Raw genomic sequence first — 14644 nt, forward strand, 5'->3', positions numbered from 1 at the left:
GTTTTACCGTTGCTGTGTAATTCGGTAAATGCTGTAAACCAAAGGGTCTAACTAAACAGTACTTAAGGGAACTAAAGTCGTACCTGAAATCACCTACTTGTATTTGATATTTAGTATACTCAATGCTGATAAAGTGCCAGTAACAAGGACCTTTCAAATATCTGGAAATCAGGATTGATATAGAGTTGAAAGTAACAATTACTTTTTTCTGTGCAGGCTGTTTTTTTCCAAACATACATTAATGAATCATTTGAAATGGGTCTATTATTGCTGATGTTACAATTATGCAAGCAGCAAAGTTAAATACATTGTTATTTCAAACAGAATTTTACAAACTTTACACTATTTACAAATGTTGGTACTAAAAGCTTTACAATTGAGCTTTGGATAAAGGATAAAATTCCATTTACCTTGCATGTTCAAGTATTTCTAAATTGTGTAAGGATATAAATGAACAATCATTCAGAGTAGTTAAGCTAGGAAGAATTTCAAACCTTTGAGAAATTTAGAATAATAAATGGAAGACAAACATAACTCAGGCCAAGATTTGGTTACAAAGCAAATACACAAACTTTTTACAAGTAATCATTTTCCATTCTTACGTCAAAGCATAGTAATTCATATCATCCCAGATTTCAGAATATTCCCAAATACTATAATTTAAAATGCTTATGATTAGGTGGGGAAAAAATCTTCTTTGCGAAATTTAAAATAAAAACCCCATTAAATTTAATATAAGAAAGCTTAAATAATGAGTTTCCCTTTTCAGTTATTTGCAGAAGCACACCTTTTAGTTAAGTAACCAGTCTTTGGGTGGGTGGGTGTGTGTGTGTAAGTAGGCCACATTGACAGCAGAAAGAACCAGATCATGAATTTGACTAGAAATAAAGTATTGGTTATTAACCCCTGTGAAGGATCTATTTTATCTTTGGTACTTTAGTAAATCTAGTCTAAATCTAGTCTAGCTCCTGTTCTTTCTTAGAGATTCTGACAAGCGGCTTCCTCCATTCTTCTTACCTTAAGGTAAAGGAAGAAGTAAGATCCTTGATAGTAGTTAGAGTGAGGAAGCAAACAGTGGGTCATGGTGAATAGCTGCATTCAGAAAAAATTAGCAGGACGGACCACAGCTTGAAGTTCATTAATTCTCAGGTAATATACAAATTCCAGGCTTTGAGACCCTTTGCAAACAAAAGCAGGAACATCACATATCTTTGGGGTTCTGTTTCATTATAGTTGGTAAAACAACAAAGCTCCCTTCTATCTCCCAAGAAGGCCACTGGCTTAGTGCAAAAGAAGTGGACTTTTTTTTTTTTTAACTCCAGACCATTTTATGTCTAATGGAAAAATTGCTCTATTTTTTTATGCAAAGGCTAGCTGGAAGAGAGAAAACATCTGCTTTAAAATGTTTCCATAAACTAAAAGAATGCTTCAAAATAACATTTTATTAACATTGAATTCCAATTGACCATCTGAAGAGTATAAGTTTTCCAAATTTAAAGACAGACATAGAAATCAATTTGCTGAACGGATAGTTCCTAAATAAAGCTTAATTCACAATCGCTGGGCAAAGATTCAGGCAGCCGTGGAAAGTATTTATTGGTGACTTGCAATAAGGGTCTGGTGCCACTTTCTAGCATTGGTTATTAGCTCCCAAAATACAAAACAACACCTTCAGGCTTCACATAAAATTAGAGACAACTATTGCTTCTAACTAGTGATGTGCTAAAGGCTCCTATTTTTAGCTTACATGACTGAAGTAACGTTCACGGTTTACTAAACTCACTGGCTTGAGGGATCGATGCTACTGCTGAAGAAGCATTTTCAAAAATGGATGTTCACTGAAACATAAAAATAGAGCTCGAGGAAAGGTCACTTCCCCTCTATTTCTGACTGGAAATTTTGTGTCACAATCACTCACGATTAAGGCTTTTCCCCTCCCAGATGCTATAAAAGGATAAAATTTGCACATCAGTCTATTTAAGACACTTGGAGGTATCACAGGTAGCAGACTATCACAGAAGTCAAACAAACAAGACTACGGGTGAAACCTCTGGCTGTTTACCCATGAAAAAGTGCTTCCTCATAAACAAACACTGCTCTGCCTGGCCCTGCCAGGCTACAGACACAGGGCAGCGCTGATCAGCTAGATGTAGCTGCTGGTGAGTTGCATACGTTTACGAACGGCCCTGAGGGTTACTAGTGGCTGGCCACCCCCTTAGGAAGGGTTAGAATGCTGTGAACACAACCAACATCCACAAAGGGACCAGGATCAACGGGCGCCAAAGGCCAAGGTTTGCAAGTTTCTCCTCTTAATTCCCCCCCAAATCTCAGACACTGACTGGTCGGTTCCTGTTTCTGCTGTCTGGGTGCACTGACTGAGAAGTGCCTGCCTGCTGATCCCCAAGAGTTTCTCTGTAAGTCGCTCACGTGGCAGACTGGCCTATACGTTGGCTGGTTCCAGGTCTTCATGGAACACAGCTTTCAGCCTTGGTTCAGTCTGGCATAGAGGCTTGTTTCCATGTATGTCGCTGCTCTCTGGAAAATACAGTTTAGGTCTTTGGCGGTATTTCAACCTGTAAGTATCCGTCATACAGCTGTCGACAGAAAAGTAGGTGGTTAGGGAAACTATCCCATGTGGCTGTGACACACTGGGCCACGGTTCTGTCTGAGGAATGCCTTTATTAACAGCATCCAGAGGGGTCTGAAAGTCAGTGGAGGGGCTGGAGCGGGTCCTGGGCTTGTGTTCAGCAAGGTCTTTCCCTTGGCCTGGTTCTTTCAGTCTCGTTTCTGCCCCGACCTGGGAAGGGGCACTGATGGCGTGCTTCTGGAGGTTCAGAGGCTTAGCTTTACTCCTCCCAGAGGGCTCCCGCTCAGGGCTGGACTCTTTCTTCTCTGACCGTGACACTGTCATGGCTTTCGAATACTTCTTTGGAGGCAGAGGAGGTGGAAGATTCTGACAGGTGGCAGGTTCTAGCACCCCACAGTTGGCAGAGGGACTGACAGCAGCCTGCTTAGCCAAGCTGCATGATTCCCCCAGATTCTGCTGGGCAAAGGACTCGGCCACTTTCACCCGTGTCAACAACTGGGATGAGGGAAGTCCATCATCACTGTCAACTAACTTTGCTGAGGCAGAGTGATCAGAGATGTGAGAGGGGACAGATCCCCTAGCACTGAGCGAAATCGGACCATTTTTTTCAGGCCTTTCAGGAAAATGGCATTCATTTGAATTTTCAAGCTGCTTTTCATTTGGTTGGGGGATTTGTTCTCTTGTATCATGGTCCTTGAATATCTGTGGATTAGATGAGGACAAAAACTTCTCACTGGCATCATGGATGTAAGATCTAAAAAAATAGAAGAGGAAATATTAAACAGGAAGAAGGAAAAACCACTTTCAAACACACAGGTTTTTTGACTTGTAATGCACACGTCTGATTTTCTAAAAGATGCCACACATTTAAAATACTTAGAACATAATGAAGACAATCTGCAATATTCCTGAATGTTTTTACTTTGGGCTCAAAGAAAGTCGTCTGGCCGTCTTAATAAAGACGACAGGGCCTTCAACAAAGAGATAGAAGGAAAACAATGAATGACTTCAGAGAGCCAATCCTGCCCTTCTCACTTTACAGATAAGGAAGTCAGCTGTCTGATTCTGAGAAATACTATAATCAATGAAAACAAACTAGTTCCAAGTTAGAGTTTTCCTTTGGGCTGAAACTTGACATATAAGGGAATAGAGGTATCAACAGAAACACAGAAGCAGCCTGGTGTGGTGCCTCCAGGGCTGGCCTCTCAGGTAATCAGAAAGCCCTGGGTTCAAGTCCTTCCTCTCATCCAGCCTTGCCGTGTGACTCTGGCCAAGTCATTTAACCTGTCTGTGGCCTGGCAACTCTCAAACAGTCCTGAGCTACATGAGAGGGGGAAGGCCTCTCTACCAACTGTGAAAAACAGTCATAAGGAACGATGAAGGCACTACTTCAGTGCTAGGGGCTTCAAGCTAAAGAATAAATCCAGTGTTTGAAGAGGTTGGTTTTTATATAGGCAATATTAAAATGAACATAAATCATCAAGGAAAAGATGAACCAATATGTCTCCCATAAGCACCTACTATGTGCCAGTCACAGTGCATCAAGACTAAAAGGAGCCCCTGTCACGAGGAGCTGACCTCCTAATATGCTTTGTTTGGTTTGGAGCTTCTCCGTTGAGCACTGTCTGGCTACAGCATTTACCTTCTATCAGTGGTATGTGTATATATGGCTCTCTCGGGTGATAGAGCCTGTTCTTTAAAAGCCCTACTTAAACAAAAGCAATGTCCTCCCACCAAAAGATGGGGATCATAACACTGCATAGCTATCTACTATTAGGGAACAATAAAAGGCATTTATAAAGAATTGCATTCACTGCAAGATGAAAGAAAAGGAATTACAATAATGCAATCATTGAGGGTTTATTTCTTAGTATCGCTACCATTACCTCTTCAGTAAAGGATTATCTACTTGTAGATGGAAACCAGGGGGTCCACAGGCCACTTCTGAAATCTTGATGTTTTCTCTTAAATCTAAAATAAAAACAAAACCCCACCAAATGTTTAAAACTATTCCTCATGTTTATTTCTTTTTCTTTTCTTCTCTGTTTTTTCTGAGATGGGAATTTTTGCTTTCACTGGGGGCCTCCTCCACAAGACACTGCAGAATCTCCTCTGCACACAGAGGAAGGGCTGGCCAGGCCAGGAGAGCCCTGCTTCAAAATGTACTTGGCCACAGGCACAATTGCCAAAGTTTTCTCAGCTGCAAGAGGGCTGTTAGGAGACTCAAGTGAAATCTAGACAGAATGCTATATAAACCTTTAAGTGCTTTACCAATGTTGGCCATTCCTACCACTTGCACTTCTGGAGTCTCTGGCCTGGCCTGCATTCAAATCCAAAGAGCTGCCACCAAGGTCAAAGGGCCTGACACAACAGCCGTTCCACTGGGGCTTGGCTCTCACTGCAAGCATCTTTCCTGACCCCATCCTGGGCTGGGCTCTGTGAGGCCTGCTTCCTTTATCTCAGCTCCTCTCCAGGTTAAATGCATACAGTTCTTCCGATCAATCCTCATGGAGCATGAACTAAAGGCCTTTCTTGGTTGCCTCCTCTAAGTGGCTTATTGATGCCCTTCTTAAGCCGTTGTGCCAGGAACTGAACACAGTCCTCAGAGGCTCCCTCAGATGAGGGCAGACTGAGGGTCTAGGTCAGACACGTAGAAATGTCGTAAGCAATGAAGACAAATCCATTTTGTCAAAAATTGGCTCTTACCTTCACACATGAGGGAGGGAGAAATGTAGAAAGATGTAGGGAGGATTTTTAAAGTGTCTATAGGCCCAGCACTCTTCTCCACTGGGGCGCCACCTAGCAGATTCCAGCAGCATAGCAACACTATAGAAAGCCTTAGATCTCATAAGTGCGTTTTCCTGTCAACTTTCTAAAAACTTTACCATTCTGATGGAACTCACTGCTACAGTAGACACTGGCTTGCTTTAAGAACACAATATTTATCAACTACAAAAAGAAAAAAGACATTCCAATGACACTTCTTTTCACTCCCACACTGCTAGTCAAGGTTTGATCCAGGGGTCATTTCCTCCATAATGTTTTCTCTTTAGCATTCCTTCAAAGGATCATATCCAGCCACCAGCAGGGATTATTTTTTTTGTGACTTTTCATCCCCACAAAGTGCCTAAATATGTTTATTTAATTGAATTCTGTCTTCAGATTTAACGTTGGTCTCAATAGATTGGCTTCATACACTTAGGAGCTCAACGATCCTGAGCAAGTCACAATCTCTGCCTGCCTCTTCTCATGTGCAAAATGTATAAATCAGCAGCCACCTCTCACAATTGTTGTGAGGACAAAATGAGATATTTGTAAGACCCCAAAGTTATTAGGGCAATAACTAGCGTTGGACTTTCTGCAAAAATAGTACAACAAACACTGAAAGAGAGAAACAAAAGGCCCATAAGCACCACAGTGTGCCGTTCTGTACCGTGTAGCAGTAATCTTTTTGGTGATCCCTGGATATGAGAGCAATTCTTCTTTTTGCAGGACAATGAGGGTTAAGTGACTTGCCCAGGGTCACACAGCTAGTGTCAAGTGTCTGAACCCAAATTTGAACTCAGGTCCTCCTGAATCCAGGGCTGATGCTCTATCCCCTGCGCCACCTAGCTGCCCCCCTACAAGAGCAATTCTAATCTAGCAAGATAATTAAAATCCTATTCTGCTTCGTACTGGTTCAGATAAATAACCAGTTTAGAATAGTCTGTCCCATTAAACTAAAATTGCTAACTTTCCTTTAGTGGTATTTCAGAGATGGTGCCACTAGTCCCATTAATCCTGCTGAGGGTTTCTACAGTAGCAGCAAATAGCCAGTGACCTGCACCGGTAGGGAACTCAGAGAGGTGATAGAACCTCATCTAGAACTGGCCAGCTAGTCACATCTTCTCATTTTATAGAGGAGGAAAATGAGGCCCAGAATGGTGAGGAGACTTGCCCAGGGTCACATACGGAGGAATGTGCAGAGGTGGGGTTTGAACCCAGGAGCCAGAGCCCTTACATTTGTTAGGGGTGGGGGTGGGGGTGGGGAATGGCCTCTGAAAGTCAATGAGGAGGATGGGGATATGGGCCTTCACTCATGCCATGATTCCTTGGGCCAATGATAGACAACCTGGGTGAGATAAGCCAGGAGACAGCAGGGCAAATCCCCTCCAAGCCCTGAGTGACCAGTGCTTACTTCGAAAACATGATCATTACAGATGGGTACAAGACCAAGGGCCAAGGACCCCGCTGTGTCCATGTCAAAGAGCAGCACGGGGGTGAACATGCACCTGAGAGCCTTGTTCAAGAATGACAAGCAGGACACTGGTGGTCAAATCTGTTACGTGACTGTGCTAAGTGGCTCATCTCATGGACGAGATAACACTATAGAAGATGCTCCTGTGGTGCAGTACAATGCTTCCAGCATGCCAAGAAGACAGGGAAAAGTCAGTTTTCCTTTATAGTTGTTTCAACATCATTTCAGTGTTTCTGAGTGAATGAGAAACATCTTTTTTCTTTGGATCCAAATGGAGGACCCCCCCCCAAGAATACATTGCTCTTCACATTGAAGTTTTGTCTTTTATAGCCAGTACTATTTGAATCCATAAATTCTCACATAAAAATGTGAGCATATGAAACAAGCATTTCATAATCTCTTCAAAACAGACTGTCATTACCTAAGGACTGCCAGCCAAGCACTGTGAATCAGCCAGAAAAGAGCCTGTTACATATACTGTGGAATAACGAAACTAAATTGAGGTTTCATATAAAGAAGGAAATGTGTAATCTGAGCTTAATGCAGATAAACTCAAAAAGTCACTGACAACAAACAAGGCCCAAACCTACAGTGATCTTAGCAAGTAGAACAACACTGTGAGAACTTAACAAAAGACAAGCAGCAGGAGGCAGCAAAACCTTATAAATACACATATAGTCTTTTCTGTGCTCCTGGAGCTCACTGACACCAGGATTCCAACAAACTTAAAAATAGATGTGTTATTTTTCTCTTCTGCTGACACAGACATGTGTGCATGGTTAAAAACACTGACTAGAGTCTTTACTGGGAATTTTGGCTCTGGGTGCTTTGCAAAACTAAAGATGGCAGATTTTAACACCATGCACAGCAATCACTAGAGCATAACAAACTGGAACGATAAAGTAATGACAAATCTGATTTGGCATCTAGGAGAAAAAAAGCCAAATCCTGATGCGTTCCCCAGCAAGAAGTTATTGAGTAGCCAACTGTGCTGGGAACAAAATGCAGGAGTAACACAGCACACTGGCCACATGTAATGTGTTCTAGCAACATTTTAATCATCTAGACTTTAGGCAAAAATTTACAGTAATCCTGGAAAAGTGAACACATGAGTAATTTCAAAAGGCATACTACTTTTTTATTGGTTTGGGGTGGGTCAGAGTAATGAAGGTTAAGTGACTTGCCCAGGGTCACACAGTTAGTAAGTGTCTGAGGTCGGATCTGAACTCAGGTCCTCCTGAGTCCAGGGCCAGTGCTCTATCCACTACACCACCTAGCTGCCCCCTTTTTTAGTTTGTTTTTTTGTGTGTGAGGCAATTGGGGTTAAGTGACTTGCCCAGGGTCACACAGCTAGTAAGTGTCAAGTGTCTGAGGTCACATTTGAACTCAGGTCCTCCTGACTCTAGGACCAGTGCTCTATCCACTGCGCCACCTAGCTGCCCCCAAAAGGCATACTACTTAAGAAAATTCTGAAGCTGTGATTGCTACTTTTATTTCTGACTAAGGTTGCCAGTTTTTAAAAAGAGAAATGGAGAGACTTGATTATTTTAAAAGGTACAATGTAAAACAAATTTAAGTGAAGTCTCGAAAAAAGGTCGATAGCTTCTTTTCTCATTTTGACACCTAAGAACTGGCTGTGTGAATAAAAAATAGAATTTTAAAATCATAAAGTTTTAAATAGCATTTCAGGGTAAAATGAGGTTTCCCAACAAAATCCACAAGTCTATCTTTATGCAGGCTGCCTTTCAACATATTTAAAAACCACTAGGGAAAAGTGGTCAGAGACTATCATTTTTATTTTTGTTTATATATTTCAATGTTTGTTTTTATTGACAGTTACTAAGTTTAGAATGGTTTTTTTTAAAGAAAATAGTACAGTTCTTCACAAACCTCCCCCAGCTGCCTAGGCTTGGCAGCCCCAGCTCCTCCCCAGATTCAAGGTGCTCTAATCCATCCTTCAAGGTGCTATCTAAAGCTATCCTATCGTCTCTGTGCACAGTCCTGGACTGTGGGATTTCTCTGCTCAAAAACTTGCCACGGCTTGCAATGACCACTGGGAGACAGATCACACTTTGTAGCTGGGAGTGAGCTTCTGATTATTGTTCAAATCCACTGGATTCTGGGGTGATTTCTGGCTGACCTTTTAGCTGTTTCCCTTGATACACAGCAAAAGAAACACTTCTCAGCCTTGTAAGACCCTGCGAGGCACTTGAACATGGGGAAAGAAGTTAATTTCCTTCATGTAAATGTGTCCTCTTGATATTACGTGATCTGATGAAAATAAAATAAAGGTTTCATCCATTTAGTGATACACATGTCAATGTTTACAACTCTAGAAATAAAGTCTAAACAGCACACCCATCTTCTATTTTGGACGAGGTGGTGGTGGTGGTTTTTCCTTCGTTCTTGAAAAGGACCATGACATCCACAACTTGCAGTGGAGTGAATTTAAGTGAGGGAGATAGAGATCAGAACAACTAGAGGCAATCAGATGTTTAGCCACTTGCCCAGGCTCACACAGCTAGTAAGTGTCAAGTGTCTGAGGTCACATTTGAACTCAGGTCCTCCTGACTCCTGGGCCAGTGTTCTATCCATTGTGCCACCAGCTGCCCTGAATAACTAAAAGAAACAGGAAAACTAGAGCGGGAATGTAGGTCTTACATCCTATATTCCAAAAAATGTAACTGAAGCAACTAAAGAAATAGACATTTTATTTTTTTGAACTGGGACTGATTGCTATCTAATGGCAATGTTGAAGGATGAGTAAAGGCTGACATGCTTTGGGCACTGAGGTTCCACAGAAGAGGAGTATCTGAAATGCCAACATGGGAAGATGGGGAAATTTCTCAGTCGCCATTTTAATCGTCTGCTTCCTCTGCCCTCTACTTCCCTCTTTTAGCAATAGATGAGTTTGTGAGGATGGAGATGCTGGTGGCCCCCCCAGAATACAGCACAGAAAAGCCCAGTCAAAGTTGATTCCTGACAACTCCAATGTTGCAAATAGGGAGTGAGCCTTTTATACCACTGGTAAGAGATGAGGGCCTTTACCTATTACCTTTCCTATTACCCAGTTCAGAACACTTGATTTGTGTCTCTAGTGAGTAACTCATTACCCAGAAGTGTCCTGGCTGAGGAAAAATGAACATCCATTGGGAATGATCTTCACACATTTGTACAAGTTTTGAGCCAAAAGAGCCTTCCATCTGGTTCACCCTTTTCATTTTCTAAATGAGAAAAATGAAGCCAAGAGAAGTTCCTCCATCCACCTCATCTAGTGAATGGTGGCGTGCCAGGCCTACTTATCTCCTAATTCCCAGCTTAGGGCAATCTGGGCCACTAATCACACATGTGGCCTTTGGGTTTTTCTGAGAGACTGGACTAGGCAACTTTTCAGCTCCCTTCCCACTCTGAGAAGATTTCTATAACAGGAAGAGCAGGTGCTTTCTCTTAAGCAAAGTCTCTTAAAAGACTCTTAAAGGGGCAGCTAGATGGCGCAGTGGATAGAGCACCGGCCCTGGAGCCAGGAGTACCTGAGTTCAAATCCGGCCTCAGACACTTAAAACTTACTAGCTGTGTGACCCTAGGCAAGTCACTTAACCCCAACTGCCTCACTAAAAAAAAAAAAAAAAAGACTCTTAAGGAGTCTCTTGCTTTAATTAAATATAAAGTAATTTATTTCCTCTCTCCAACTACTTACAGTTTTTTGGAACTTTAAAGATATGTCAAAGGTAAATTTATGAATACTCCAGAAGTTTCAGCAGTTGGGCAAAAGAACATGAGAAAGGAAGGTAGAATTCTTAATTTTGCTCTCAGCCTGAATATTCCAAACTAAGCCAAAAAACACTGAAAAGCCGAGTGCCACACGGAAAGAACATTCATTTCCTTCCACATGTATGTATCTCATGAAAATAAGATAAACCAACTGTTTATAAGATGAAACAAACTATCCACAGTATAGATCTAAGCTCTTGAAACTTCTCATTCTACTCTAACATACTCCAATATTATTTAAAACGTGAACCTGACCTTCTCTGCTAACTCTGAGACAGCTGGCTGGTAGGGCAGTGCACAAAGCACTGGGCCTTGAGTGCCAAAGACTCAGTTCAAGTCCAGCCTCAGATACTTACTCACTGTGTGACCCTGGGCAAGTCACTTCACTTCTGTTTGCCTCAGCTTCCTCAACTGTAAAATAAAAATAATAGCACCTGCCTTGTGTGATAAAATAATGGGATTTAGCAGATACTCAAAGGTCCACCTGGAGATTAATCTAAACTGATTGAATTGAGTGAGTTCGTGATTGAAGCAGGCTCGTGGCAGAGGACTTGAGGAAGAACCCAACCAGGCTGGAACTCTAAGCTAGATAGGCTTTTCTTAACTTTCTGAACTCCATGTGAATACCTGTATGCTTTAATAAATGTTTAATGCCCCAAGACTGGTGCTGAAGCTTCTAACTTAAGGCGATCACACAATATAGATTTTAAACATCACACTCGAAAGGTCATTGTGAGGATCAAATGACATAGTATTTTATAAAAAGAGCTTAGCACCATCCAGAGTACACAGTAGGTACTACATAAATGCTTATTCTCTCCCCCTTCCATTCACTGTGGCATGAAGGTGACCTTCAGTTCCTGAAGGCTAGAAGGCTGTGAGGATGGGCCCAGCACCTGACTGACTACCACACTGGCCCCCTGGAGACTCCTCACCAGGTATGGCTGCAGGGGCATGATGTTCTTAAACGCAGCAACTCTCAAGGATGAATAGAAACATGACATTTGATTTTTATTGTTACTTATAAGTGAAATTCCTACCTTCCAGATGGTCTCTGCACTGTCGGGAGTTATGCTGCTGCAAACTGTCTACATTCAGTTTACTTGATTGACTGTGGTTACTGTAAAAAGAAACAAAGCATCTGGCTTAAAAAGTACACAAATGCATCAAGAAATTATTTTATTCCTATGACCTTCATTCTTCAGATCTTTCTTAACATTCCCAATAAACAGAATTACATGACTCAGTGTTTACAGTGTTACTGTTGTAGTCTGATTACTACGGAACAGTGAAAAAATATAGAAAATAAATTGCAACTGGCTAATAGGACAGAAAAGGAGAATGATAAATGTTGGAGAAGATGTGGGAAAATTGGAACACAAATGCAGTGTTGGTGGGGCTGTGAACTGATCCAACCATTCTGGAGAGCAATTTGAAACCATGCCCAAAAGCCTTTAAAACTGTGTATACCCTTTGACCCAGCAATACCACTATTAGGTCTGTATCCCAAAGACATCATGGAAAAGGGAAAAGGACCCACATGTACAAAAATATTTATAGCTGCTCTTTATGTGGTGGCAAAGAATTAGAAATCAAGGGGATGCCCATCAATTAGGGAATGATTGAACAAGCTGTGGTATATGAATGTAATGGAACTCTATTGTGCTCTAAGAAATGATGAACAGGGGCAGCTAGGTGGCCCAGTGGATAGAGCACCGGCCCTGGAATCAGGAGTACCTGAGTTCAAATCAGGCCTCAGACACTTAACACTTACTAGCTGTGTGATCTTGGGCAAGTCACTTAACCCCAATTGCCTCACTAAAAAAAAAAAAAGAAATGATGAGCAGCCAGATTTCAGAAAAACCTGGAAAGATTTACATGAATCGATGCTGAGTGAAATGAGCAGAACCAAGAGAACATTGTACACAGTATCAACAACATTTTATGATGATCAACTGTGACGGACTTGGCTCTTCTCAACAATACAATGATCCAAGACAATGCCAAAAGACTTATGGTGGAAAATGCTCTCCACATTCAGAAAAAGAACTATGGAGTCTGAATGCAGACCAAAGAATACTATTTTCACTTTTGTTGTTGCTTTTTTGTTATTGTTTTTGTTTATTTTTTTCTTGCTTTTTTTTTCCCCCTTTTGTTCTGATTAATGTGGAAATATGTTTAACATGATTGTAATATATAACCTATATCAAATTGCTTACTGGCTTTGGGAGTGGGGAGGGGAGGGAAGAGAGAGTGGGAGAAAAATTTGGAACTTAAAAAATATCTTTAAATTAATTAATAAAATTTAAATAAAGAGATAAAATCTGAATGAATAAATGGCCATGCCAAATATTTGAAATAAAATGGGAAGGAGTTAAAACTAAAGGCCTCATCTTGACTTGGGGTGATGTGGATTTTCTCCCTCAAGAAATGTACTCCAAACAGTAAAAGTTTCCCTTGAAGATTTCTGGAGATATGCTGCGCATGAAGAGACATGTCCCAGATGTTCCCTTTAAAGATTTTAATAGGGAGCAGCCATTTCTTTTGAGGGCCCTGGCACATCAGCTGGACAGTAGGAGTGAACATACCTACTCTGCCCCCAGCTTCAACAAAAACACTTACCTTTTCCTTACAAACTACCAAAAAGGATTCAAAAGAAACACTCAGCTGGATCCCTGGCATTTGCAATAGGATCAAATACAGAAAAGCTCTGAATCTGGGGTCACATCTGTGACCTACAAAGTGATCATGTGATGGCAGATTCTGATAAAGGGGTAGAGATGTACGACTATCAGGACACTTGTTTTGTTAGGACGTACTTACTCTTCCTAAACAGTTTCCCCTCAGTTATTTCAGTCCTCCCCAAACATATTCTTTCCACAAGCCCTTCTCGAGCCCTGGATGTGGCCATGAGTGACCCCAGGTTCTCCAAGAGTTTGCCAGCAGAGTGGGTCAGTTCAATGGTGTGTGGTGCTGAAGATGCTTTGGACCCCCAGCCCAGGGGACTTGCTGGGTCTACAACTGAGGCTGGCACTTTATCCAGGACACCAATGAAGCAAACAGAAATGTCCAAGAGTCCCAGGTCCTGTGTCAGCAGGAATGGGGGCAGAGGGAGCAAAAACAAGTCTCCAGAGCATCTTTCAACATGAACACGACTGCTGGTACCAGTAATGAGATTTCTCCAAGGGCCAATGAGTGACGCCCTACTGGGGGACAGAACATGCCAGTACTGATATTCTACCTATGGAGGACTAGAAGACAAGCAACATTGAGATGTGTCCTCAGAAAAGCAAGTGAGCCCGTCACACCTTGAGAACAGGTGGACAGGAAGCCTGTGGGTGGCACTGGCAACAAGATGCTCAGAGACCTAGAGGAAGATCCCTGGGGGCACAGTGTGTATGACACCAATGGGAGGACAAGGACAAACATGGCCATGGATGAGCACACAGATGGGATCATAGATAGGGTCAATGGCTGAAGTAAAGGCAACTGAACAGAAATGGCAGAAGCATGCTACCTTCAGGCTGGCTGTGCTGACAGACTATTTCTGTGGGGCATCAGGGGTTAGGAAGCATTTCCCCACTACCATACAATAAGGCAGATCATGCAAGTAATATACACCCATTTTACAGGAGAGGAGAAAGAAATTTGTTTCAATACAAGGTACCACAGCTTTCATCCCTGACTGCAGAGCTAAGCCACCTTATCTCTCTCACTTAGGAAACCAGTTCACATGCATTGTTTAAAACCTTGGAAAAAGTCCCAAGATCTTCAATATTCCTAAGAAACGAAACACAGAGTTCACATTATTGAAACAAATAAGGAATAATTCATCGCCAATGTGAAATTAAAAATCAAACTCCACAATGCAGTATAAATGCTTAACCACACAGATGAAATGCAAGCTGAAGGACACTTCATCTTCATAACAAGCACTTCCCAAAATCAGAATCCCAGGGACCGAACAGGCCTTCAAGCACCCCCTCCAACATTTTCATTTTACAGGGAGGGAAACGGGTCCAAAGATATTTCCAGATCTGCTAAACACA

General features: G+C 41.8%; 1 protein-coding gene across 4 annotated transcripts in view; it reads right to left on the bottom strand.

Moving 5' to 3' along the window:
• Window positions 1-2435: 2435 nt before the first annotated feature.
• Window positions 2436-14644, bottom strand: part of USP53 (ubiquitin specific peptidase 53) — a 56347-nt gene continuing 44138 nt past the window's right edge. For all 4 annotated transcript variants that reach the window (XM_043973180.1, XM_043973179.1, XM_043973178.1 and 1 more), the window contains 3 exons: window positions 11636-11715; window positions 4474-4558; window positions 2436-3341 (listed from right to left, as the gene is read on the bottom strand). In XM_043973180.1, the coding sequence (XP_043829115.1) occupies window positions 2441-3341; window positions 4474-4558; window positions 11636-11715 (1066 nt within the window). In that variant the 3' untranslated portion in view covers window positions 2436-2440. The remainder of the gene's footprint in view (window positions 3342-4473; window positions 4559-11635; window positions 11716-14644) is intronic.

This window comes from Dromiciops gliroides, chromosome 6, assembly GCF_019393635.1.
Source record: "Dromiciops gliroides isolate mDroGli1 chromosome 6, mDroGli1.pri, whole genome shotgun sequence".
Lineage (NCBI taxonomy): Eukaryota > Metazoa > Chordata > Mammalia > Microbiotheria > Microbiotheriidae > Dromiciops > Dromiciops gliroides.